Here is a 25,928-nt window from a genome sequence, read left to right as displayed (position 1 = left end):
AGGGGCAGAGAGAGTACTGAGCAAACCAGACAACGGCGCAACCAACTCAACAAAATATAGGGGCGTAGTAGGAATGCATATTCCAATACCAGCACTCCCAATTCATTCACTGCCATTTTTCTTCGGATAGAGTTTTATATTTTATTATTTGTAACATTAAAAATTCCCGATGAAAGAGGGAGTTTTTCTATCGGTCCCTCATAGGTTGTTTGAGCTGCCTTATTGCCTTGCTGTATTCCTATTTTGGTACAGCCAAAATATGGACACTTCCGTAATCCTTCGGTTAGAGTGCACACGTGAGTAGATTGACATTGGCGCTATCTTGTTGTTTTTACGCCTGTTCAGTGGACATATTCATGGTTTGACCCATATTTTTGTAAGTTATTGCATGATGTCATCCATTTTGTACTAGCAAAAACCACCATTTCTATCCGCTAGCTGGCTACCCCGTATGATTGTTCTACGCAATCTAGCTGGCCATTGTTGCTTCAATGAGACATACACTCTTTTAGCCAGCATTTCCGACCTGCTTGCTTACAGCTGCACTAGGGTCTGACAACATTGTTGTGTATATTAAGACACTGGAACCAGCGCGAGATATGGCTCAGAAAACATACCTCAATCCAGGGATGAGAAATGCGTTATATTCCGAATTATCCCAACTGTTACAGAGAAGATTGAACAACTGATAGTTTTGAAAGATATCCTCATGATAGGTAGCAAAAGCCACAGCAGCCATTTTGGAATGGCAGTGTCAGTCAATCAGCTCATTTGTTGTTCAACACCACATACCATCCCATAATGGATGCTGTTGCTACTGATAGCTAGAATGAAGACTAAACTGACAGCGTTTTAACTAAAGATATGAAACAAACAATCATATCAATAATAAAATATGAAATTCCCAGTTTATGCTTCAAAACCAGGTCTTTACAAGTTAAGAATATATTTACTAAATAAACTGAAGTAAAAAAGTAACACAATACAATAACGAGGCTATATAGTATACATTGGGGGTACCGGTACCGAGTCAATGTGTGGGGGTACAGGTTAGTCGAGGTAATTTGTAGATGTAGGTAGGGGTAAAGTGACTATGCATAGATAATAAACAGCGAGTAGCAACAGTGTAATAACAAAGGGGGGGGGGGGGGGGGGTGGTGGTCAATGTAAATAGTCCGGGTGGCTATTTGATTAATTGTTCAGCAGTCGTATGGCTTGCGGGTAGAAGCTGTTAAGGAGCCTTTTGAACCTAGACTTGGCGCTCCGGTATCAAATCAAATTTATTTATATAGCCCTTCTTACATCAGCTGATATCTCAAAGTGCTGTACAGAAACCCAGCCTAAATCCCCAAACAGTAAGCAATGCAGGTGTAGAAGCACGGTGGCTAGGAAAAACTCCCTAGAAAGGCCAAAACCTAGGAAGAAACCTAGAGAGGAACCAGGCTATGAGGGGTGGCCAGTCCTCTTCTGGCTGTGCCGGGTGGAGATTATAACAGAACATAGCCAAGATGTTCAAATGTTCATAAATGACCAGCGTGGTCAAATAATAATAATCACAGTAGTTGTAGAGGGTGCAGCAAGTCAGCACCTCAGGAGTAAATGTCAGTTGGCTTTTCATAGCCGATCATTAAGAGTATCTCTACCGCTCCTGCAGTCTCTAGAGAGTTGAAAACAGCAGGTCTGGGACAGGTAACATGTCCGGTGAACAGGTCAGGGTTCCATAGCCGCAGGCAGAACAGTTGAAACTGGAGCAGCAGCACGGCCAGGTGACTGGGGACAGCAAGGAGTCATCATGCCAGGTCGTCCTGAGGCATGGTCCTAGGGCTCAGGTCCTCCGAGAGAAAGAGAGAATTAGAGAGAGCATACTTAAATTCACACAGGACACCGGATAAGACAGGAGAAGTACTCCAGATATAACAAACTGACCCTAGCCCCCCGACACATAAACTACTGCAGCATAAATACTGGAGGCTGTGACAGGAGGGGTCAGGAGACACTGTGGCCCCATCCGACGATACCCCCGGACAGGGCCAAACAGGAAGGATATAACCCCACCCACTTTGCCAAAGCACAGCCCTCACACCACTAGAGGGATACCTTCAACCACCAACTTACCATCCTGAGACAAGGCCGAGTATAGCCCACAAAGATCTCCGCCACGGCACAACCCAAGGGGGGGCGCCAACCCAGACAGGAAGATCATGTCAGTGACTCAACCCACTCAAGTGACGCACCCCTCCTAGGGACGGCATGAAAGAGCACCAGTAAGCCAGTGACTCAGCCCCTGTAATAGGGTTAGAGGCAGAGAATCCCAGTGGAGAGAGGGGAACCGGCCAGGCAGAGACAGCAAGGGCGGTTCGTTGCTCCAGAGCCTTTCCGTTCACCTTCACACTCCTGGGTCAGACTACACTCAATCATAGGACCTACTGAAGAGATGCGTCTTTAATAAAGACTTAAAAGTTGAGACCGAGTCTGCGTCTCTCACATGGGTAGGCAGACCATTCCATAAAAATGGAGATCTATAGGAGAAAGCCCTGCCTCCAGCTGTTTGCTTAGAAATTCTAGGGACAATTAGGAGGCCTGCGTCTTGTGACCGTAGCGTACGTGTAGGTATGTACGTGTAGGTATGACCAACTCGGAAAGATAGGTAGGAGCAAGCCCATGTAACGCTTTATAGGTTAACAGTAAAACCTTGAATTCAGCCCTTGCCTTAACAGGAAGCCAGTGTAGGGTACCACTTGCCGTGGGGTAGCAGAGAGAACAGTCTATGACTTGGGTGACTGGAGTCTGACAGTTTTTTGGGCCTTCCTTGGCCACCACCTAGTATATAGGTCCTGGATGGTAGGAAGCTTGGCCCCAGTGATGTACTGAGCTGTTCGCACTACCCTCTGTAGCGCCTTACGGTCGGATGTCGAGCAGAACCTTTTAAGGACCTGGGGACCCATGCCAAATCTTTTCAGTCTCCTGAGGGGTAAAAGGTATTGTCGTGCCCTCTTCACGATTGTCTTGGTGTGTTTGGACCATAATAGTTTGTTGGTAATGTGGACACCAAGGAACTTGAAACTCTCAACCCGTTCCACTATAACCCCTTCGATGTGAATGGGGGCATGTTCGGCCCTCCTTTTCATGTAGTCGACAATCAGCTCCTTTGTCTTGATCACGCTGAGGGAGAGGTTGTTGTCCTGGAACCGCACTGCCAGGTCTCTGACCTCTCTATAGGCTGTCTCATCGTTGTCGGTAATCAGACCTACCACTGTTGTGTCGTCAACAAACTTAATGATGATGTTGGAGTCGTGCTTGACCATGCACAAGCTCACAAAACCGGGCCGCCGAGTGATGAAGCGTGTAGCAACACTCACTATCGAGTTCCAAACTGCATCTGGAAGCAACGTCAGCACAAGAACTGTTCGTCGGGAGCTTCATGAAATGGGTTTCCGTGGCCGAGCATCTGCACACAAGCCTAAGATCTCTGGAGTGATGAATCACACTTCACCATCTGGCCGTCCAACGAAACAAATCTGGGTTTGGCGGATGCCAGGAGAACTCTACCTCCCCGAATGCATAGTGCCAGCTGTAAAGTTTGGTGGTGGAGGAATAATGTTCTGGGTCTGTTTTTATGGTTCGGGCTAGGCCCCTTAGTTCCAGTGATGGGAAATCTTAACGCTACATTATACAATGACATTCTAGACTATTCTGTGCTTCCAACTTTGTGGCAACAGTTTGGGGAAGGCCCTTTCCTGTTTCAGCATGACAATGCCCCCGTGCATAAAGCAAGGTCCATACAAAAGTGAATGATGGCAGTGTGACAAATGGCTTATTTGCATATAGGCCTACTATAGCTCTGATTGGCTATGGCACACCGGTCTGCGTAGGTTCTGGACAAGACAGATGTTTATTTACTGCAGTGTCTATTAATTGTCCAAACGCACAGCCGCTTTCCCATTCTATATTGCAATCGATTTTTCACAAATGCCTTATAGGTCATTCTCAAAATTTTTATGAATTTATGAAAACATTAAAATTACCATATCTAAGTACTCGCTTTTTCAGAAAATGTTTAATAAAGGTGTCATTCTTCCTGGAGGTTTATATGAACAGATTTTAATAAGATTCCATGTTGCTAAAATGCTGTCAGTTCCCCTTTAGTAGTCGTTCCATATTCTCGGTGTAACAATAATTCGGATTAGAACTAATATCTCATCCCTGGATTGAGGTATGTTTACTGAGCCATATCTTGCGCTGGCTCCGCGGTGTCTTAATATACACAGGGTAGGCTGTCCATCCATAGTGCAGTTGTGAGTAAGTGGGTCGGATCTGCTGGCTAGTCCCTTATTCATTGTTTATAATCTATTGGTTGATTCTTTACTCAACAACACCCATCCCCATCATTCAAGCTCAATTAAAAATTCATAGCAGTGGCTAAAGTACTTGCATGATGGTGTGTTCTAGTTACATTCAATGTACAGACCCCCTTCTCATGTCACAATGTCCTGTGTTTTTATCACAGATTTCTACATGGCTTTAACCTGTATCCAGCATTGTCAGAGATGCACCAGTTTACTGAGGTCAAGGAGTGTTGGTATCATCACCCTTCAGTATTCCACAGATGCCCAGCATTGGCCTGCAGCCCTCTGGAATTCTTTCATTGTTCCAGTCTTGCCCTCTGTGCTCCAGAGAAGTCCGAATCCATCTCAGACACGAGAGAGATGGAATCTAGGAGTGCGGAGTTACTGTGAATCTCATGCTAAGGTCCAACCATCTCAAATGAAACACAGGAATACTGATGAGTTACCTGGGACTGATATGGTGTCATATCAGAATCCTCTCTCCCATCAACTCATAGATGGAGGGATGCTTCTGAAGGAGTGGCAGACAGCTTTAGGTACTAATGCCACCCCTGTGTGTACACACACACACACACACACACACACACACACACAGTGGTCATTTCTACCTAATATTTTTGTCCTCTCCAGATTTGGATGATGCCCCAGGCCACTCTGCATTAGAGGAGATCAGTCATGAGGAGGCAGTTCGTATGGACATCCCAGCTGCCCTGCCTCCTGTCTCCATCTCCCTGAAAGACTATGTCAACGAGTCAGAGACGCTTGGAAAGCTTGTACAGCTAGGTAGGTTGGGTCCATTTAGGGTTTATATCTGATTAGCCATTATTCCCTCACTGTCTAATGTACAAGAGCAATAGATGTCATGTATATCTATGTCTCTGGATCGTATTCACTAGGCATCAAACTGAAGTAAATGGGGAGGGACTACCAGAGCCCAAAAATAAACACTTGCTTTTGATTTCCACTGCAGAGCATTTATATACGCTGTGCACTAATGAATGTGACCCTGGTGTTAACCCTTCGGTTCCCTCTTCAGGTGTTCAGCTATGGAAACTGGAGCAGAGGCCTAACGTGAGTTCCATGTTGCTGAGGCTAGACTTCCAGACAGACGTGACCCCACGGCTGGTCTTCCTGAAGCAGCTGGGAGTGGAGGATTCTCGCCTGGGTTATCTGATCAGCCACAACCCCTTCATCCTCACAGAGAGCCTGGAGAACCTGCAGGCCAGGTACCAGAGTTGAGGGGATGGTTGTTGTATTGGCAGGTTGCATTTTCTACAGTCAGCAACACACAGGGTTGACTATTGTAATGGACATTTTAAATTGTGTGTCCATGTAACTAACCTTGTGAAACTGTCCTATTATAATCTACTGTTCTTCTGAGTATAATTATGTGTTGCAAACCAGCTTGCTCCTGTGTCCTTGTAGAGATGAAAGGAAAACTGAAATTCCTGCCCAAGAACAGGAAACTATAAAGATATGTGCTTATCACACAATGCTTCGGAATTCAGACTGTCTACACTGAGCTGTATAACTCTGTTCCCTCTGAGCTCAGAAATAATCTTAGTTTTACTTGGACTCCAGAAGATCCTTATTTTATAATATTCACCACACTATCTTAGGGACAGAGAGTAAACTTGGTGTTTCCAACTGATATACCCGTTTTATCTCTTGTCTGTCAGCTTCAGTTCTTATAGGACTATGACAGGTGATACATTTCATTGTTACATTATTTACAAATAATCTGTAGTATAAAATGAGGTAATAATCTCTCTTTCACATTAGGGTGGCATATCTTAGGTCCAAGAAGTTCAGCGCAGAGTCTGTGGCCTCCATGGTGTCCAGAGCTCCGTACCTGCTGAACTTCAGTGTGAAGAGGATGGACAACCGCCTTGAATTCTACCAACAGCAGTTAGGCCTTAGTGCTCAGAAGGTCAGGTCTGAATTGAGTAAACAATTAAATGTAAAAGTCGTGTAAGGATTGACCCGAGACAACAGCAATTGGTCACATTATGTCCCACTAAATTTGTCATAGAACATTATTCACACCCCAAATTACAGACAGTAAGATAATGCATAAGATCATTTCACCCATACATTCGTATCTTTCAGACACGGGATGTTGTGGCTCGCCTTCCCAGACTTTTGTGTGGGAGCTTGGAGCCAGTTAAGGAGAATCTTAAGGTATGAAAACAAACGCTATTAAACATTAACTGTGAAATGTCTTAATTCTTGGAGAGAAAAATAGGATTCATTCTCAGAATCCGTCTTTTTCATCCTAGATATGCAAACTGGAGATGGGGTTTCGTGAAAATGAGCTCCAGCACATTGTCACTGTAATCCCCAAAGTTCTTACTGCTAACAAGAGGAAACTGACCCAGATATTTGACTACATCCACAACACCATGAACATACCCCATGGCCTGATTGTAAAGTTCCCACAGGTAAGCTATTTTATTTTATTATTATTTTATTTCACCTTTATTTAACCAGGTAGGCAAGTTGAGAACAAGTTCTCATTTACAACTGCGACCCGGCCAAGATAAAGCAAAGCAGTTCGACACATACAACAACAGAGTTACACATGGAGTAAACAAACAGTTTACAAATACAGTCAATAATACAGTAGAAAAATAAGTCTATATACAATGTGAGCAAATGAGGTGAGATAAGGGAGGTAGGGCAATAAATAGGCCATGGTGGCGAAGTAAATACAATATAGCAATTAAAACACTGGAATGGTAGATTTGCAGTAGATGAATGTGCAAAGTAGAAATACTGGGGTGCAAAGGAGCAAGATAAATAAAATAAATACAGTAGGGGATAAGGCAGTTGTTTGGGCTATTTATAGATGGGCTATGTACAGGTGCAGTGATCTGTGAGCTGCTCTGACAGCTGGTGCTTAAAGCTAGTGAGGGAGTATACTGTCTCCAGTTTCAGAGATTTTTGTAGTTCGTTCCAGTCATTGGCAGCAGAGAACTGGAAGGAGAGGCGGCCAAAGGAGGAATTGGCTTTGGGCGTGACCAGAGAGATATACCTGCTGGAGCGCGTGCTACGGGTGGGTGCTGCTATGGTGACCAGCGAGCTGAGATAAGGCGGGACTTTACCTAGCGGGGTCTTGTAGATGACCTGGAGCCAGTGGGTTTGTCGACGAGTATGAAGCGAGGGCCAGCCAACGAGAGCGTACAGGTCTTAGTGGTGGGTAGTATAAGGGGCTTTGGTGACAAAACGGATGGCACTGTGATAGACTGCATCCAATTTGTTGAGTAGGGTGTTGGAGGCTATTTTGTAAATGACATCGTCGAAGTCGAGGATCGGTAGGATAGTCAGTTTTACGAGGGTATGTTTGGCAGCATGAGTGAAGGATGCTTTGTTGCGAAATAGGAAGCCAATTCTAGATTTAACTTTGGATTGGAGATGTTTGATGTGAGTCTGGAAGGAGAGTTTACAGTCTAACCAGACGCCTAGGTATTTGTAGTTGTCCACATATTCTAAGTCAGAACCGTCCAGAGTAGTGATGCTGGACGGGCAGGCAGGTGCAGGCAGCGATCGGTTGCATTTAGTTTTACTTGTATTTAAGAGCAGTTGGAGGCCACGGAAGGAGAGTTGTATGGCATTGAAGCTCGTCTGGAGGGTTGTTAACACAGTGTCCAAAGAAGGGCCAGAAGTATACAGAATGGTGTTGTCTGCGTAGAGGTGGATCAGAGACTCACCAGCAGCAAGAGCGACATCATTGATGTATACAGAGAAGAGAGTCGGCCCAAGAATTGAACCCTGTGGCACCCCCATAGAGACTAAATTCAAAAGGCACTCGCACATCTGAGCAATCTTATTTGCAGGTGCATGGCAACAGTTGAACAAGATGAAGGAAAAAGTTAACCGCACACTGCTCTTGATAGTATCACTGATTTTTAATAAGCTTAATTACGTCACGTAAGCTTTATACATGTCACAGATTCAGTTAACTTGTCAGACAATAGGTGATAGCAAGTCTATCTGTCCTCTCTACAGGTCCTGAATGCAAAGTACCTTCGTATCAAAGAAAGACACCTGTTCCTGCAATACCTGGATAGGGCTCAGTATGACCCTGCCAAGCCTAACTACATCTGTCTGGACAAGCTAGTCTCCCTGCCAGATGAGGCCTACTGCACTGAAGTGGCATCAGCCACACTAAAGGACTTTGAACTGTTTCAGAAGACAATGTAATTGATAAAACACTACAGTTTCTGTATATGTGTGTTATGTGAATAAATATGATTTTGAAGATATTCTACAATTGAATATTGCTGTTTAATATTGAACTGGTTGAATGAGCCGATGAGCATGTTTGTACCAAGATGTACCAGAAAGGGCCACATTTCGACACATTGTTGAGATTTTGGATGAAACTGAACTGGACCTTTGATAAATGTAGCTAGCCTTCTTCATAAGGACTAACATGTAAATATATAAATGGAAAAATAGCGAGGATAATTTCAATTCGTGTGATAATTAAATTCTTACATTTTGTGCAAAGTTGCGCAAACGCGGATGACCTATTTCTCAGGACGTCATTTTACCCACAATTCCACTCAAACTTTTTTTAGACAGAACAACATGGCGTCGAGGGCACCAGGTAAATACAACCACCCGTCTTTTAAGCATTTCTTTACCCGTAAATCGAGATGATACATTGCAGATATTGTTGAGTATAGGGGATATTGATTTGTGAAAACACCAATACGATGCGGAGTGTTTTGGTGTGTTCAAATCAATGTTTTTAAGGACTTTCTGGCGTCCTCTGTGTCCCCGCGAAAGGCAAGAAGTATGTTGTTAGCTAGCTATGGCAAATTATGGAAATCTGGTTTGTGCCAGTGACATATTGCGCTTTTAAATTAAATGTATGCCAGTTGGCTAATGGTTAGGTAAAACAGTACTATAACAGTTATAATAATCTTCTATGGTCTGATCAACCTTCAAACGCCACGCCAGTGCAACTTGATTATCTAACAGCATCTAACGTTAGCAGTCCCCACCTAGTTAGTAATATGTAGGTCATGTGACTTACTAGCAATCTATCCACTTAACCAGCACAAATGTAATATTTGCATTTTGAGTGCACTTCTAAGGTCGCCCAAATAATACTACTGTCAAATCCTCCCTCCAGTCCCTACTTCTATAATTCACTCATTTCTAGTGGATCCACTCGTGTCTTTTTAGATTCATGGATAACATTATTGGGTGTCTCGTTGCTTTTGTGCTACAGTGATTGCAACTGGATTTTAAGCTGTTTTAGTGAATAATCTTGACATACAAATTACTCTTCTGGTATCCCCCACAGCAACTACAGGCAGACTCCTGGTCAGCTTTCGTAAATGGTACTACAATGCTGCTGGATTCAACAAAATTGGTAACTCTTGGGAGTCTTAATGTTTTTTATTCTATTTGGGGCCATCTCTGAGTCTTAAGACTAATTAATGTACTCAGTCTTAAACATCTAGAATCTTCAGTTAGATCTCGCCTTGTGGATATTTTTGGTTCCAGGTCTGATGCGTGATGACACAATCCATGAGGATAGCGACGTGAAAGAGGCCCTGCGGCGTCTCCCAGAGAAAGTGTACAACGACAGGATGTTCAGGCTCAAGAGAGCCCTGGACCTCTCCATGAAGCAGGCGGTTCTCCCCAAGGAACAGCGGACTCAATATGAGGAGGTACAGCAGACCTGGGCTCAAATGTCATTTGAAATCATTTCAAGTACTTTGTGTTTGATCAACCTTGCCTGGTTTAATGGACTAATAAAATGGTCCTAAAACTGCAAACTCCACTCATCTGGCACTCCAGGCAGGCTAATGCAAACGCTAAAGTATTTGAAATCATTCAAATAATATTGAACTGAGGTACAGTGCATATAGTCTCACACATTAGTTTGTACAGAAATGGCTTAGCGCTGCCACTGGAGAAATGGAAGATATGTCCAAAGTTTCATAGCAGTTGATGCTATAGTAAAGAGGTAATCAACTCCTGGAGTTCTGTTCTACCTGAAAATTAATTGCTAATTGCACCCACCTGGTGTCCCAGGTCTGAATCAGTCCCTGATTAGAGGGGAACAATTAAACGCTGTGGAACTGGCTTCGAGGTTCAGAGTTGAGGGTTATAGTGTAACTTTGGAATGAAGGGCAAAGTCTAGCCTCTGAGGCTAAGGTGGAGATATTGTTACTATATTGATAGTGCTAAACTAATTGAAGAATCAATGAAGCAAGTAGGAGAATTGATTTAACTATTAGATTATGAAGCAAGTAGGAGTAGAGACTAAAGGTTGGATTGGAATTGGGCAATAGTTGAGTTGGGAGATGCCTATAAAGCTGTTTAATGTTGAAAAATGACATACTAAAAACCACATCAGGTAGAGTTGGTGGAAGAAAGTTGACAGAACTAATGTTTTGTTTTTGTTTGACCTTTTTTCTGCAGGACGTACATTACCTGGAGCCTTACCTGAAAGAGGTCATCCGTGAGAGGAAAGAGGTTGAGGAGTGGTCGAAGAAATGAGATGGACGTGGAGGGCTGATGTTCCTTCTGTTTGGTCTGGTGAATGGTTGTCCTCTGTAATATTTAAAATAAAGTGTACCCTGTGGGAAGACTGCTTAATAAAAATATAAATTTTGGGAAAAGATGTACAAGTGTGGAGAGTTTAAGAAGCATTGCAAGATTGGTAAAATAGCTTTTGGGTTAAGATGTGAACCAGGATGTTGATCACCACAGTAATGTTTATTTATAATGAATCCACTTTAATCCCACATTTTACACTTTTGTAAAATTGAATTTTCATTCCATTTTCATAATATACAAGGAAACATCTAAACCAGAATATATATATATATACAGTACATGTAAATACATGTTTGGTATACAAGTAGTACTATTCTCAAATGTATATAGAATGCATTACTCTGCCATTCATGAATGGAAGGCGGAAATAACAATTGACTAAACTATAATCGAAAGGCAGTTGCATGTTTAAAAAAATCTTGTGATAATGGAGCAATACATTTGTCAAAATCTGTTGCAAGTACTTATGAATCAGTACATATGGGTGGATATAAAACAAAGTTTTTCAAGGCCTTAAGCATCCCAATACGCTAAAGTTGTCTCCTTTTTATTTGCACTAATTTCTTAGACGTCTTTGGATAAGTGGAAATGAAATGTTGCAAGCCACAATAGACGATTGAGAAAGATGAACCCTTTGTATTGCACACACCCTTGATCTATCAAACCTCTCTTTCCCACCCTCTGGTATGGTATTCTACCTGAACTTCAATCTACCTCTGGATCTCCTGTTGTCCACGATCTAAATGGTATCAAAGTTTCCAATGACGCTGTTGAAGGATTTCACCATGGACACCCCCAGTTCCTTACTGGTCTAATTGATAGCTGCGTCATAAGCGCCCAACGGGGGTGACTACTTCCACGTTCCCCACCCCCTGAAGGATCCCCATCAGTTGACCGCCTGGAACATCTCCCTGTTGTACTGCAGCAGGACCGTCTCATCCAAGGGGTAGGTGACATCCTCAGGTTAGCAGTCCCGGGGCACTGGCAGCTCCAAATACCTCAGGGCTGGGAACCCGGCGGCCAGAGTCGAGAAGAGGCGGCGAAGGGCCGTGGCACTCAGAGGGTTGCCCAGTATCTTCAGGATGTCCATGTGTTCATCCTCCAGGGTGAGGCTGTGGAGTGTGGCGGGGAAGAGGCCGCACACGTCGTGACCATTATGTCCAGACTGACCAGGTTCTCACTTTGCAGGCTGTTGGCCAGATAGGCCATGTCCACACAGTTCAGGTTACAGTTGGCCAGCTCCAGGCATTTCAGTGGGGTGGTCAGGGGGCTCTGAACAAGGCCAAAGAGTCACAAATGTATTGTATTCAATTTTCACAATTTTGCTATATCACTTGTGCATGCTTGCAATGTGTGTCTGGGTGTGCGCCTCACTTCACGCAAGCTTGACAAAAAACTAAGCCAATATGAAATCTTTACAATGCATGCCTAATTAATGGACAGTGCAGGTGTCTGCTTGTTGTTTTGGGCCATGACCTCAGTGCTATTTCAAAGTCAGCTGTAAATGACACCCTATTCACTTTTAAGTGCACTACTTTCTACCAGGGTCCAAAAGTTTTCTGGTCAAAAGTAGTACACTATATAGGAAATAGGGTGCGATTTGGGAAGCCAACAATATCAACCATTAAGTGTTCCCTGGTTTCTGGCCAACCTGCAGATTTAGCAGCAGGCAGCTGTCTACATTCTCCCCCACAGCCAAGCAACAAAAACAAAATGCAACTGAGTGCAAACTGAGTACCGGAAACTGAGTACTGCGAACTGCAGCCCCCATGCTATGATATTACACAGTGGAAATGCATCAGCTTGAATAGACATCCCCAAAGCTATATATACAGTAGACATCAATACCTTCTACCCATGCACACACACACACACTCTCCCCACACAGAGGTGAGCCTCTAACCTTAGCAGTCTTCGCAGGTGTCTGATGAAGGTGCAGAAGCCCATGTAGAGCTCTGTCAGCTCAGTCAGCCAGCTCAGCAGATCGCCAATGGTCGCAAGCAGGTCATCTTCATCCGAGCCCACAACCTTCGCATGTCCATCACCTCGGGCAGCATCAGGGACTGCAGCTGGGGGAATTCTATCCGGGACAACAGAAACTCCAGGTGCGGGGCCTCCTGGTGAACATTATGGACCATTTGTAGTCTCCTCATGGCCTCCGGTTGGGCCACACGCAGCACATAGAACAGCTGTTTCAGGACCAGGGAGTTGGCTCAGGACCTGACGAAGCGCAGCTTCAAGGGGCAGTGACGGAGTAGCAGGAAGGCCTGGGCCACCACCTTGTAGTTCCGCCCGGTGACAAAGCCGTTCAGGCGCACGTCCACCTCGGTCTCGAGGGCTGAGGGTGCAGCGTCGCCCGCCTGGATGGCCACCATGACTTCGTAGCACATGCAGGTGCGGGCCCACCGAGCCAGAGTGGATCCACAGGCGCAGGTATGGTACTCTGTGTTCTTCAGCCCAGTCAGGTCCACCATACGGAGGGTCTCGGTTGGCCGCAGCACGCAGGACTGGAGATGGAACAGATAGAGATAGAACATAACTGTTTATTGCCATCAAATGGGAATTTGTCTTACAAATCAAAGTTATAGGCCCTTATATGATGTAAGGTGACATTGTGACCTTGTATTGCCCCAGTGGCAACTCAAGTAACTACAAACACATTGAGACTTGAAGCAAAACAAAAAACGTGTCACATTGTCCAAGATCCTGTGCCTCAGTTCACAAGCAGCATTTTTGACCAGTGACAGATTGCGCCTCTAAACACAACACCAGAACACACAGTTAGCCTACTTTCAGCCCAGTCAACAGAGCCATCTAGGCACTGCCGGCAGGTGCAGGAGATCCTCCTGGCAGTCTACCGTCCTCCCCAGGAGCCTTTGCAGGTTAAGCTCGTGCAGAGGCAGATTTGGACCAGGTCGTGGAGGAGGAAGGCCTTCTCGTGCAGGTAGCAGGCATTGAAGAGGAGCGGGTAGAGATTGAACAACAAACAGCTGAGGTTCTCCATGGCGCTCGGGTCACTCTAAGCGAAGCCCTCGGCAGCAAGAAACGTCAGGCTCTTCGTGGCTCTCTCTTCTCTGTTCTGTCCTCGAGGTCTGGGTCTTGAAGTGTTAGGATCAACCAATCAGCCCTTGTGACTGGATGTGTTTGTGTTGTTGCTCTCTCCCCGACTGTCTCTCTGTCTGTTGATTCTTTGTCTTTGCTAGTACTGTATATCTGTCTGAACCTCGTTTGCTGTGGTATCGCGTGGCGAAAGAGAGGCATGGCGCGTGAGTTAGGTGAGTAGGAGGGCTATTTTTTAGAAACAGCCGTCTCATTCCCTTCGCCTCTCGAATGGGTTATCTATTTGCATCTTTCACCAAGGGGCAGAGCAGAAACAACCTTTTCCTACTGCTTACAAAATTAGGTCCAATCTCCCTCCATACCACCAACATTGAAAAGACCTGTTTATGCAAGAAAGCTATATATAGACGCTAGTGACAACAATAACAGTAAAGCAATGTAGACAAACATAGCATGTACGTTGTACAGGGTAACATTGGCATCATGCCCACACTGAAATGATAGATTTACTGAAGGCTTAGATGTTAATCAAGACCAAAGCAGTGGCGGATCAGATATCATAATGTACTAGCCTAACATGACTGGTTATGAAAACATTATGCATTTGATGAGAGTACTCTGGAACACCCAGAGTGTTGTAAATATACTGAACAAAAATATAAAAGTGTTGGTCCCATGTTTCATGAGTTGAAATAAAAGATCCCAGAAATGTTCCATATGCACAAAAAGCTTCTTCCTCTACAATGTTGTGTAAAAATGTGTTTAAATTCCTGTTAGTGAACATTTCTCCTTTGCCAAGGTAACTCATAATTCACCTGACAGGTGTGGCATATCCAGAAGCTGATTAAACAGCATGATCATTTCACAGGTGCACCTTGTGCTGGGGACAATCAAAGGCCACTCTAAAAGGCCCTGCATCTCAGTGCTAGAGCTGTCACCACAGACCCTGGTTCGATTCCAGGCTGTATCACAACCGGCTGTGATTCCCATAGTCCCATAGGGCGGCGCACAATTGGCCCAGGGCCGTCCGGGTTAGGGTTTGGCTGGGGTAGGCTGTCATTGTAAATAAGAATTTGTTCTTAACTGACTTGCCTAGTTAAATAAAGGTTCCATAAAAAATGTGCAGTTTTGTCACACAACATATGTCTCAAGTTTTGAGAGAGATCCAATTGGCAAGTTGACTGCAGGAATGTCTACCAGAGCTGTTGCCAGAGAACTCTACCATAAGCTGCCTCCAATGTCGTTTTAGAGAATTTGGCAGTACTTACAACCGGTCTTACAACCGCAGACCACGTGTGGTCACACCAGATACTGAATGATTTTCTGATTCACCCCCCTACCTTTTATATTTAAGGTATCTGTGACCAACAGATGCATATCTGTATTCCCAGTCATTTGAAATCCATAGATTATAGCCTAATCAATTTATTTAAATGGACTGATTTCCTTATATGAACTGTAACTCAGTAAAATCTTTGAAATTGTTGCATGTTGCGTTTACATTTTTGTTCAGTGTATTTTCCTAAATATTCATAGAGCCTTAGCACGGAATGTTTTGCCATAAGAGAGAACACATTTTACATTTGACAGCTTCCACATGACGTAAACAAAGTGTATCACTTTATTACTTCTTACAAATTGTTTTACATTTTTCTTCTTCCCAAATCTGAAAGCGTCAGCCTTCATTAGATTGTGACTTTTTTCAATTGACAAACTACAATGATCACAAGCAAAGTGTATCATGCTTTCATACATCAAAATACAGAGAATACAAAACATATTGCATATACTCTCATATGTAGATGTAACTGTTTAAATCATTATATTAAATGAAAGTGGTAATCTATAGAAACCTGAGAAGAAACTTCAGTCTAGAGGGCTTCGAAAGGTGAGTAGCATATTCAACATGACACATTCAACATGAAACTCAGTCATCAATACAAGGCACATAAGCTCATTTTTGTACAAAGTTGCTATTATTCCTTAGTATGGAGAGTGATGGTGTCCCACAGCCCTATACTATATTTAGGCCCACCTGATCTGACCAGGAACCACTCAGGGCCCTAGCTATAGGCTAAACCACAGGGAGGTGTGTCTCTCAGTCTTTGTATCCCTGAGTGGAGTGCAGACTGCAGTCATGCTGGGGGGTGGTGGTGATGGTGGTGGTGCTCATGGTGGTGGTGGTGTTCATGCCTCTGAACCAGGGGGATCAAGCCCCCAGAGGAGGCAGGCAGGCTGGACAGCACCACACTTTCTCCCCCTGACTGAGCTTGAGAACCAGGCTGCTGCACGTTGAGTAGGGTTCTGGAGGGGGACCCAGCCCCTCTGGCCCTGGAGCGAAGCCTCTTGCTCTGGCTGTGCTGTAAGGGGAGTTGGGGCTGGGAGTGTGGCTGAGAGGGGTGGCACCATATGGAGGGGTGTTGGCCATGGAGCTTGCTTGATTTATCCCCACCTCCTCTGTCTCCCCCTCCTCTGTCTCCCCCCACTGCCTTGGCTTGGCCCCTGAGAGACCTGAGGAAGGAAAGGCCCCTGCCTCTGGACTCTGTAGGGCCGCATTTCTCCCCCACCACCACTGAGCGGCGCTGCTGGTCTGAGCGGGCCTCCGGTCTGGGAACCTGAGAGGGGGCGTCTGCAGAGGATGGAGAACATCATGTTATGCTGTCATTTCTCTTTGTTGAATGTCATTCATCTTTGGTGTATTTTCAGTAAAAACCATGTTGACTTTAATGATCTGTGCCTCAAAAGTGCTGAAAATAAATGGTCATTATGTACCTACCTGCATCGTCAAACATGGAGGAATAGTTCTCTATCCCAGCTAGGTCTAAGTAGTGGTTCCTGCGTTCTGTGTTTTCATCCGCACAGTGAAAAGTCCTCTCTGGGCTCCCTGCCTCCTCCTGCTGGACTTCCTCCATTCTGTCCCCTGTTCTAGAGCCCCGGCCAGAGCTGCTGGAGGGGGCCACCACCAGTTTGACCTTCAGGGCTGTGCTGTTACATGAAGGCTGCTTGGCCGACACTTCAACCACCTCATAGATGGACTGCAAGAGACTGGACATATCCTGTAACACACAGACACACACACATCATTAGTAAGGCTGCAGGGTTGACTTAATCTTAAGAGAAAACTCATAATGCGCAAAATTTGCTTGTTGTAGCTGTGTGAAGCTACCGTACCTCCTTGGTGACTTTACCACTGTTGTCAAAGTGATACAGTGTGAAGATCCACTCCTGTCGAGTGTCATCCTCCAACACCACATTGCACTCTGTGTCCTGTAACCATGAATAATTGTCACCATTATGCAGACCCTTTTATGCGTGCTTACATTTTACGTACAAGTGATCCCAGGAATTGAACCCACTAGCCTAGAATTGACGTTCCATGCTCTACTTATTGAGCTACAGAGGACCAAACACAACAGGTACCATATTATGGTCATCAAACAAATCACTGCCATACTCTGTAGAGATTCTATAGATCAAATCCTTTTGTAGTTGTAGTGTACAGGACAGTAAAAGACCAAAAGCCACTCACATCGACATGGCTGTTCCTCTTCTTGGGCTGTCTGAATGGAACGTGGATGTAGCTCTCTCTCTCCTTCTCCCCTCCTTTCTCTGATGGCAGTACCACTGTAAAACAAACAAAGTATATTCTCATTAGCCTTTGTGTTTGCTGTTTACAGACGATAATACACACACAGTATCCCAGGTTTCCCCGACAAGCAAGGGGAATTCTTTGGTTAAGATATGAACCATACCGAATCAAACAGGTCAATCATTGAGTAAGTCTAAGATGTTAAGTTAATGATGCATGCTAGACTAGAATCAGTGCAACAGTAATGTGATCAGCCTGATCCACTGAGCCGTCTTTTTTCTACTCACCCTGTAGGGGGCTCTTATCGTTCAGGGACTGCTCATCCTTCACTTGCCTTCTGCACAACTCCTGGAAAAAGAGGGAGAGGAGCGATAGACCAAGTGAGAATTAGGAGAGAAAGTCACAGAAGAGGGGGGGGGGGTAGAGATAGGGAGAAGGAGAAAGACAAGAAAGTTTAAATGATGTGAGAGCAGGAAATCTTTGATCATCTGGGGGCCTATTGTTTGTCATCAGCTGGGTAAATAATACTGTGAGAACCAGCTCCCAGCTGATGTTTTCAAGTTCACCTCAACTTCCGATAAATTCAATAAAGCCATATGTGTTCTATAACTATTCAGATGTAATGCAGACACAGCTCTAAATCCACGCACACACATAATAGAACGCTAATTCGATATACAAATAGCTAGCAAATCAAATTTTATTTGTCACATGCACAGGACCAGTAGTAATTAATTTCCCCTTTGGGATGAAAGCTGTACTTCTAATCTGTCCCCGGATCTTCTCCGCTCACTGGGACAGAGTGTGTTCTACAGTTGATGTACTGAGGGTCAGCGGAGAACCCCGGAACCTTGTCACATGGGACCGAGTGGGGAACAGAAGGTCAAGACGTCACTACCCTGAACACAGGAGCCACAGACAGATGACTGACCTTCTCTGTCTGTGTCTCGTTTCTCATCTGACCTTCCTGAGAGATAAAATCTGCCAGGGTCTGTTTTCCTAACATTTGAAGAGCTACTTCTGATATCAGAGTCCAAAAATGACTGACATTAGCTCAAATCTACCTCATAATCTAATATCCAAGAAGCAGAAGACAAATGTCTATTCCACTTCCAGCAGCATACCACCCTGCATCGCACTGCTGGCTTGCCACTGAAGCTAAGAAAGGTTAGTCCCTGGATGGGAGACAAGATGCTACTGGTAGTGGTATTGGAAGGCCAGTAGGAGGCACTCTTTCCTCTGATCTAAACATTTTTCCCCAATATAGTACCACAGCATGAGTCATAATACCCATAAAGCCTAGTGGTGAAACAAGGAAATGGTCCCAATTGTTTTTCCACCATTCATTTTCCCAATAGGGGATTTTAGAAACATTTAAAATAAGGGCTGTATTTCCTGTAGGCTTACTCTGGTGTGACGTTTTGATAACCATGTAAATCTCTCTAGGACAAGGTGACTTTTATCAATAAATTCACCTGTATTTACCCCCAAAAAATGAAATGCTAATTAGCAGCTAATGTGGCTATGATAAAGAACTACAAATGCCATGATGATCTGGACAAGACTGCCGAATCGAGGCAAAGGTAAGAATCTCTGGATTAACTATCTAATGTTAGCTGAATTGAGTAATTAATAAACTGGCCCAATTTCTTTAAATGAAGAATTCTGTGAACTGTCTTGTGCAAGTTTTATATTGACACAATACCTGTTAGCAAAGGTGTCAGCTAGAGATGACGTGCAGGAACTTGCAGGGATTTGTAGTTTTGCATGAAATCTACTTTGATGCTAATTAGCATTTTTGAATCTGAGCGTAGAGCTGAATATATTTATAAAAGTCACCTTGTTCGAGAGAGATTTACATGGTTATCAAAACATCACGCAAGGGTAAGCCTACACGAAACACAGCCCTTATTTTAAGTTTTTCTAAAATTCCGGATGGGAAAAATGACTGGTGGAAAAACGATTAGAACCATTTCCCTGTTTGACCACTAGGTTTTATGGGTATTAATACACCTCCACTGCCAGGGCAGTGATTGGGGATGTTGCCCTGTGTAGTGTGCTGTCTTTTGGACAGGATGTTAAATGGGTGTCCTGACTCTCTGTGGTCACTAAAGATCCAATGGTGCTTATCGTAAGAGTAGGGGTGTTAACCCTGGTGTCCTGGCTAAATTCCCAATCTGACCTTCATACCATCATGGCCACCTAATCATCCCCAGCTTCCAATAGGCTCATTCCTCTCCCCTGTAACTATTCCCCAGGTCTTTACTGTAAATGAGAATGTGTTCTCAGTCAACTTACCTGGTAAAATAAGGGTAAAAAAAATTATAATCTGTTCTATTTTATTCTGTTCTCAGAGAGGGAATAAAGCACTGGAGAAAAATAGAACCTATAAGGGTCCATTTACTGTAAAAGAAGGCAGTCATGCTCATGCCATGACCATGCCAGCTGTGACATCACTATATCCAGTAAAAGTAAATGCATTAAGTCACTCTTGGTATTAAAGTAATATCACCTACAGAGTTCCCATATATGTGTACAACTGAGCGTCCCATATGGAAACAATAACACACAGTCTATACATTTACTATGTTCAAAAACCTGCTGAGACTACAACCTATTTATAATGCCTATGGGCTCAAGGCGGATGTTAACTTCAACTAAATCCACTGGGTAGTTGTTGCTTGGTGAGTACCCACACTTTGAAACTAGGTGTTCCCTTGAACGGTGTTGAGCATATTGCATGTGCTATCAAGACCAATCCAGATCTGAGCATATGATATCCAACCCTCTGTTGCAACAAGTCAGAAACCATCCCTTCAAAAAAGGACAGTGAAAGCACCAAAACATTAGATCTGTGCGTCTAACTGTCTCCACCACAGACATTCCCAGCAGCCAGCCGCCCACAGCTCTGACAGATGCAGATGAGTAACAAAGAGCCTGTGGAGTCTGAGAGGACCATGCTGACAGATAACCCTGACTGCTGATGGCTTCAACCAGCATACCAGCCAAACCTCTGCCATCGACCGCCACGCTCTGCCTGCTACGGGCCCTTTCATCTGGGGTCGGGTTACCGACCGAGAGGGGAGAGGAGCGGGGGCCTTTTCCTGCACTCAACTGGGTGTCACCAAGCTTTGCATCCTGTCTTGTAGCCCCCCCTCTCTCCCACCCGCCTTTAGTTAGAGTCAAACGCAGAGCCCTGAGAAGAGAAGAGAACAGTACAGAGCTTTGTTTTAACAATCTCTCTCCTGCCAACCAATACCTGGATAGGTGGTTGATCATCTCTCTTCCTGTTAACCAATACCTGGATAGGTGGTTGATCATCTCTCTTCCTGTCAACCAATACCTGGATAGGTGGTTGATCGTATGGGGGTGGGGATGTATGGGGAAGGATGGTTGCTTCATCGCAGGAGTTTATGTGAAGCAGCTTCTGTTATATACATAATAGGAAGATAAGTCTCTTGAAGTTGGTATACAAGTTGATATTCAAAGAATGTAAAGGGGGTTGGGGTTGTTTTCAGGCTCAGGCAATAGTTAACGTTAAGTCAGAGAATAACCATTAAGAAGTTCTCATTTTCAGAGGTCTGGCCTTGCTCACAGAAACCAGATGTGAGTGATTTCTGGAGGAGGGGAACTGAGGGAGGGATTTGGATGTTGAGCTGTGGTTGGGTGAGGAAACGCTGGAGCCAGAGTCTATACGAGTATCTAGCTATAGAACTGGGCCTCTCTCCAACTGGCCAATCAGTTCTGCAGGCCATGAGGGCGGAAAGCAGTGGGACATTTTCAGATCATTGTGGGTAGAGATGTCCAAGGGTTCTTACCACCTAATGATATGACCATGGTCTCTTTCTCTCTCTGTCTTTATCTGTCTCTCTCTCTTTCTCTCTCATCCTCTGTCTGAGCTACAGCCCAACAAACAAGGTGGGTAACCAAACATGAAAGGGAGAGCCAGCCACCTGAACAATCCAATCTGTGTTTGGGAAAATCAGTTTCCCTGGCTTAGAGCTGGAATGTTCTGGGAGGTGATTTCAGCCCAAATATAATCACAGTCCAGAGTCTGAACAGTAGAATAATAAACAGAAACCTCTGGTACAACAAACAGAACAGAAACACCTTGGTGGAAACAATAAGAGGAGGACTAGAAGGAAGATTCCTTCTCCAAACCCAAGAGAATGACTGGCCCAGTTTAACCAACACTGTCGTTCCAAATACAAATCCATACAGAGACAGTGATGCAAACTGCAATCCGATTCTGATATGGTTGGTTGCATTTCATCAGACAACTTTTTTTACACTTAGTGTTTGTACATTTTACAAACTCTCTGGCTCACTTGACTGAGCTGTACATGATCCAAACCTGCCTTGGATAAACAGGTTTATTAATGAAAAGTGACTTTGTTATTGCATCAGGTGATATTGTCAACACTCCACCCTGAGTCATTGTAATTAAACAGAAACAGTATGTCAATATTGAGGTTAATTGTTCTACAAGTCTGAAATTGTTTAACATCCTGATGGAAATAAGGTCGTGTTACAGATATCGAAATGGGATTTAAAAAAATACTCACACTGAGTAGATTCACCACAGAATTATCTTTACGGAAATGAAAGCACACATTAATTCAGGATTTTGCTCCACTCTTTGAAGTTGAGCAGCCAGAAGATGAGAAGCTGGAAGAAAGAGGGATTCTTCCAGGACTAACAGTGAACAGGGTGGGTGACGGAGAGCTTTGGTGTCTCACTGCAGGACTAACGGTGAACAGGGTGGGTGACGGAGAGTTTTGGTGTCTCACTGCAGGACTAACGGTGAACAGGGTGGGTGACGGAGAGCTTTGGTGTCTCACTGCAGGACTAACGGTGAACAGGGTGGGTGACGGAGAGCTTTGGTGTCTCACTGCAGGACTAACGGTGAACAGGGTGGGTGACGGAGAGCTTTGGTGTCTCACTGCAGGACTAACGGTGAACAGGGTGGGTGACGGAGAGCTTTGGTGTCTCACTGCAGGACTAACGGTGAACAGGGTGGGTGACGGAGAGCTTTGGTGTCTCACTGCAGGACTAACGGTGAACAGGGTGGGTGACGGACAGCTTTGGTGTCTCACTGCAGGACTAACGGTGAACAGGGTGGGTGACGGAGAGCTTTGGTGTCTCACTGCAGGACTAACGGTGAACAGGGTGGGTGACGGAGAGCTTTGGTGTCTCACTGGGTCTATGACCTGAGGCTGCAGGATGTTGACACAAGTGATCCAGGACGTGTGACCGCTACAGCCTGGACACCCCAATGAAGGCATCAAAGTTGACACTATAATCAAGCTTCATTACTGAAAAGAGGACAAACAATGAACATAATCTTAGACAGCCAGACACACACATGAAGTGCCCAGGCAAATAACATAGAGTATACCAGTACACTACAAACTGTAGCTAGACAGGCCCCCTGCTGACAGTTACATTTGCGGTTGTGCCATGAAGCCGCTAATGGTGGAGCTGGAATACAGAATCACAGGAACAACTGAACTGCCATTAAAAAGACATGGAGGACCTGGGTCTCATTACAGAAACCTGGCAGGCTCAGCCTTTCTTTCCTAATAACAGGCTCCAGAGAGACAGCAACATGGACCAACACTTCATTAACACCTCCTCCCCACCATGAGTTCAAAATGACACTACAGCAGGCATTCAAAATGGCTCCAACAGGTCTTTCCAAGTGTTGAAAGATGATTACGAGAGAGAAAAGAAGACATTCAAAATATGTGAGTGAGGCGGTGAGTGGCCACACAGTTAAGAGTCAAAGAAGAGTTATGAGCATCAAGATGTTGTACTCTCACTATGCTACATCTTCCCAAATGTGACCATCTCATTAACAGTACTAAGCCTACATGTGAAGGTGTTCCACCCACAACCAGACACTCCGCCTACCAGACCTTGTCTCCCCCTGCCAGCACCAGATGTGGGGTTTCAGTGTGGCGGTAATGAAAGACCCTGCTGTTCTGGACAGCGGCCATATGCATTTCACACAGACATGACAGCCTCCTCTCACAGAGAGCAAAGGAAGGAGCAGGGGGGGGAAAGCCCCTCTACAAACACCTTTCATGTCCCTGGCTTGGCTGTGTGCTTATACTGTTCTATCATCCTGTGGTTGCTTTGCCTTGGTTGGGACTGGGAGGAGCAGACCTGGCTGAGACATCATGCACATGTGATTCAGAGTCAGTGAACCCTAGTGCGAACACCAGTGTGGACTCAATGTGAGCATGAAGTGGTGACTGACAGTGTCAATCCTCTATCGATGGATGAATCAGGATGTAAACAAGACTGAGAAGGCAGCAATTCAAAATGTTATTTGTTGTTTACCCAGATGGTACATAGTTTGGCTGTGATGTCTGTATAAAGATTGATGAATACAACACCATGTATTCAATAGAGAATTGTCAATTTGCTTACCTTTGTCTTAGATAAGAAGCGATGTGTGATACACTGCCTTCATCTTTTCATTAGGATTCTAAGCTCTTCCACTCTGGACGGCTGTGTTCCATTCAGCTACCCTTTCACAGGACTCCACCATTCTGGTTCTTGTTAGCGTCATTATCCAAGTTCAAGCCTCTCAACTCTAATGACACACATGTGTCTGCGTTGCTTTCCATTTACAGGCCTTTCTGGGCCAGAAAGAGCCAGAAGCAGATGCATCATGAACATGGTCCAGAGAAGGATGCTAACCCCCCAGGATGCAAAATACAAACTAGAGTTTGGTAAACAACTGACTGTTAGCATTGACAAACTAAAGAACTGTCCTAGAGAAGTAGGCCTATGGGGATTTAGGTGTGAGAAGGATTTGGCAGCAGGGTATTTTTATTTTTTATTTAACTAGACAAGTCAGTTAAGAACTAATTCTTATTTACAATGTCGGCCTAGGAACAGTGGGTTAACTGCCTTGTTCAGGGGCAGAACAACAGATTTTTACTTTGTCAGCTCTGGGATTCGATTTGGCAATCTTTCAGTTACTGGCCCAACACTCTAATCTCTAGGCTACCTGCCGCCCCAAATATGGCTAGTGACTGTGTGATGACTCTTTCTCTTTCACTGAAAATCTGCAAACAGATGAAATGTTAGTCATATTTCAATATGTCTGGAAAATGCGTTGTACAATACCTGCTTGAATCTGATTTTGTGGGTGTGGAGATCCGTACATTCCAGCTCTCTCTGACAGGTGAGCACATTGGCAGCAAAACTACCACCTGGAAGAAACAAACAAATAAAAAAATGAAGTCTATATCCTGCATAACACTATGTTTGAGAGACATACATTTGAGACTTTCCTAAAGGTGATTCTTACCTTCAGGATTTTCTCTGCGTTTACAGGCTATCCAAATTATGCATGGAATGGAAACATAAAAGAGAGAAAGAAAAGATTGTTACATTTAGGTTATTAAGAGATATATTGTAGCCCCTGAAACGAAATACTAAGTCTTACCATGTTTTGATTGGAGTTTGCCCATATTTTTTTATATTTCCTCTCGTGCCTTGAACTTTCATCTATTTGCGCATTGATCAAGACGTCTTCATCATCTCCCATTGATAACAACAAAGACAGTTGTATCCTGTATGCACCGATATGTCGATTTTGCCATCAAGTTATTATAGGGTTGAGCTAGACAAGAGGACCGAAGCGTCGTGAAAGTGCACACAAGTATGTTGGACAGAGAGAACTTGCGGAGTTTATTATGGAAAAGAAACGAATAATCAATATACAGAGGGTACAGCACACCCTGCTGGCCATTAGGGGAAAGTATTTTCTACATTTTTATTGAGCGCATAAAACAAATTAGCTCACAGTGACATAATTTAACGCGTGTGTAACAGTTTAACTTTAGTCCGTTCCCTCGCCAAGACCCGCGCGCGAACCAGGGTCCCTCTGCACACATCAACAATAGTCACCCACGAAGCATCGTTACCCATCGCTCCACAAAAGCCACGGCCCTTGCAAAGCAAGAGGAACCACTACTTCAAGGTCTCAAAGCGAGTGACGTCACCAATTGAAACGCTATTAGCGCGCACCACCGCTAGCCATTTCACATCGGTTACACGTGCATGATGTGTCTTTCTTGTAAACATAAAATAAGAGCCCTTAATTATACAAACGTTTTATTTGTTTAGTATCTAGATCGCTTTTTCCCCTAAATAGGCTACTGTATATTGGGGCGGCAGGTAGCCTAGTGCGTTATGCCAGTAAACTAAAGGTTGCTAGATCGAATCCCCAAGCTGACAAGGTAAAAATCTGTCGTTTCTCCATTCCTTAGTGAGCTATGTAGTACGCCGATGGTTTTAGTAATGCTGCTTTGTTACTCCATGTTGTAATGTGT

General features: G+C 44.3%; 3 protein-coding genes and 1 pseudogene across 3 annotated transcripts; 2 read left to right on the top strand and 2 right to left on the bottom strand.

The window, feature by feature from the left end:
- The first annotated feature begins 280 nt into the window (after positions 1-280).
- On the top strand, positions 281-8,610 carry mterf3 (mitochondrial transcription termination factor 3). The gene is made up of 8 exons (XM_038971878.1): positions 281-376; positions 4,508-4,882; positions 4,977-5,129; positions 5,383-5,572; positions 6,129-6,276; positions 6,456-6,527; positions 6,626-6,787; positions 8,355-8,610. The coding sequence occupies exons 2-8, from the start codon at positions 4,516-4,518 to the stop codon at positions 8,547-8,549; spliced, it is 1,287 nt and encodes a 428-aa protein (XP_038827806.1). The 5' UTR covers positions 281-376; positions 4,508-4,515; the 3' UTR covers positions 8,550-8,610.
- Positions 8,611-8,913: 303 nt separating this feature from the next.
- LOC120027033 (cytochrome b-c1 complex subunit 7-like) lies at positions 8,914-10,994 on the top strand. The gene is made up of 4 exons (XM_038971879.1): positions 8,914-8,958; positions 9,664-9,732; positions 9,867-10,033; positions 10,791-10,994. The coding sequence occupies exons 1-4, from the start codon at positions 8,940-8,942 to the stop codon at positions 10,866-10,868; spliced, it is 333 nt and encodes a 110-aa protein (XP_038827807.1). The 5' UTR covers positions 8,914-8,939; the 3' UTR covers positions 10,869-10,994.
- A 673-nt stretch (positions 10,995-11,667) lies between these two features.
- On the bottom strand, positions 11,668-14,470 carry LOC120027075 (annotated as a pseudogene).
- Positions 14,471-15,646: 1,176 nt separating this feature from the next.
- LOC120027404 (protein naked cuticle homolog 2-like) lies at positions 15,647-25,255 on the bottom strand. Its single transcript, XM_038972327.1, has 8 exons — positions 25,040-25,255; positions 24,902-24,928; positions 24,718-24,803; positions 17,865-17,925; positions 17,518-17,612; positions 17,160-17,255; positions 16,765-17,044; positions 15,647-16,617 (listed from the first exon to the last, which is right to left on the bottom strand). Exons 1-8 carry the CDS (start codon positions 25,062-25,064, stop codon positions 16,124-16,126), a joined length of 1,164 nt encoding a protein of 387 aa, XP_038828255.1. The 5' UTR covers positions 25,065-25,255; the 3' UTR covers positions 15,647-16,123.
- Between the last annotated feature and the right edge of the window lie 673 nt (positions 25,256-25,928).

The sequence above is a fragment of the Salvelinus namaycush genome, chromosome 32 (assembly GCF_016432855.1).
Source record: "Salvelinus namaycush isolate Seneca chromosome 32, SaNama_1.0, whole genome shotgun sequence".
NCBI classification, from domain to species: domain Eukaryota; kingdom Metazoa; phylum Chordata; class Actinopteri; order Salmoniformes; family Salmonidae; genus Salvelinus; species Salvelinus namaycush.
The sequence above is the reverse complement of the archived record's forward strand: the minus strand, read 5'-3'. Positions and strand labels throughout refer to the sequence as shown.

Excerpts from the sequence above, each read along its gene's own strand:
- mterf3 (XM_038971878.1), top strand. The coding sequence starts at position 4,516 with ATGGCTTTAACCTGTATCCAGCATTGTCAGAGATGCACCAGTTTACTG. Across the intron at positions 5,573-6,128 it reads CTGGAGAACCTGCAGGCCAG|GGTGGCATATCTTAGGTCCA; the intron begins GTACCAGAGTTG and ends CTTTCACATTAG. Across the intron at positions 6,528-6,625 it reads CAGTTAAGGAGAATCTTAAG|ATATGCAAACTGGAGATGGG; the intron begins GTATGAAAACAA and ends TTTTCATCCTAG.
- LOC120027033 (XM_038971879.1), top strand. Across the intron at positions 9,733-9,866 it reads TGCTGGATTCAACAAAATTG|GTCTGATGCGTGATGACACA; the intron begins GTAACTCTTGGG and ends TTTTGGTTCCAG. Across the intron at positions 10,034-10,790 it reads AGCGGACTCAATATGAGGAG|GACGTACATTACCTGGAGCC; the intron begins GTACAGCAGACC and ends TTTTTTCTGCAG.
- LOC120027404 (XM_038972327.1), bottom strand. The coding sequence starts at position 25,064 with ATGGGCAAACTCCAATCAAAACATG. Across the intron at positions 17,256-17,517 it reads AGAGGAACAGCCATGTCGAT|GACACAGAGTGCAATGTGGT; the intron begins GTGAGTGGCTTT and ends TCATGGTTACAG. Across the intron at positions 17,045-17,159 it reads GTGGTAAAGTCACCAAGGAG|GATATGTCCAGTCTCTTGCA; the intron begins GTACGGTAGCTT and ends TGTGTGTTACAG.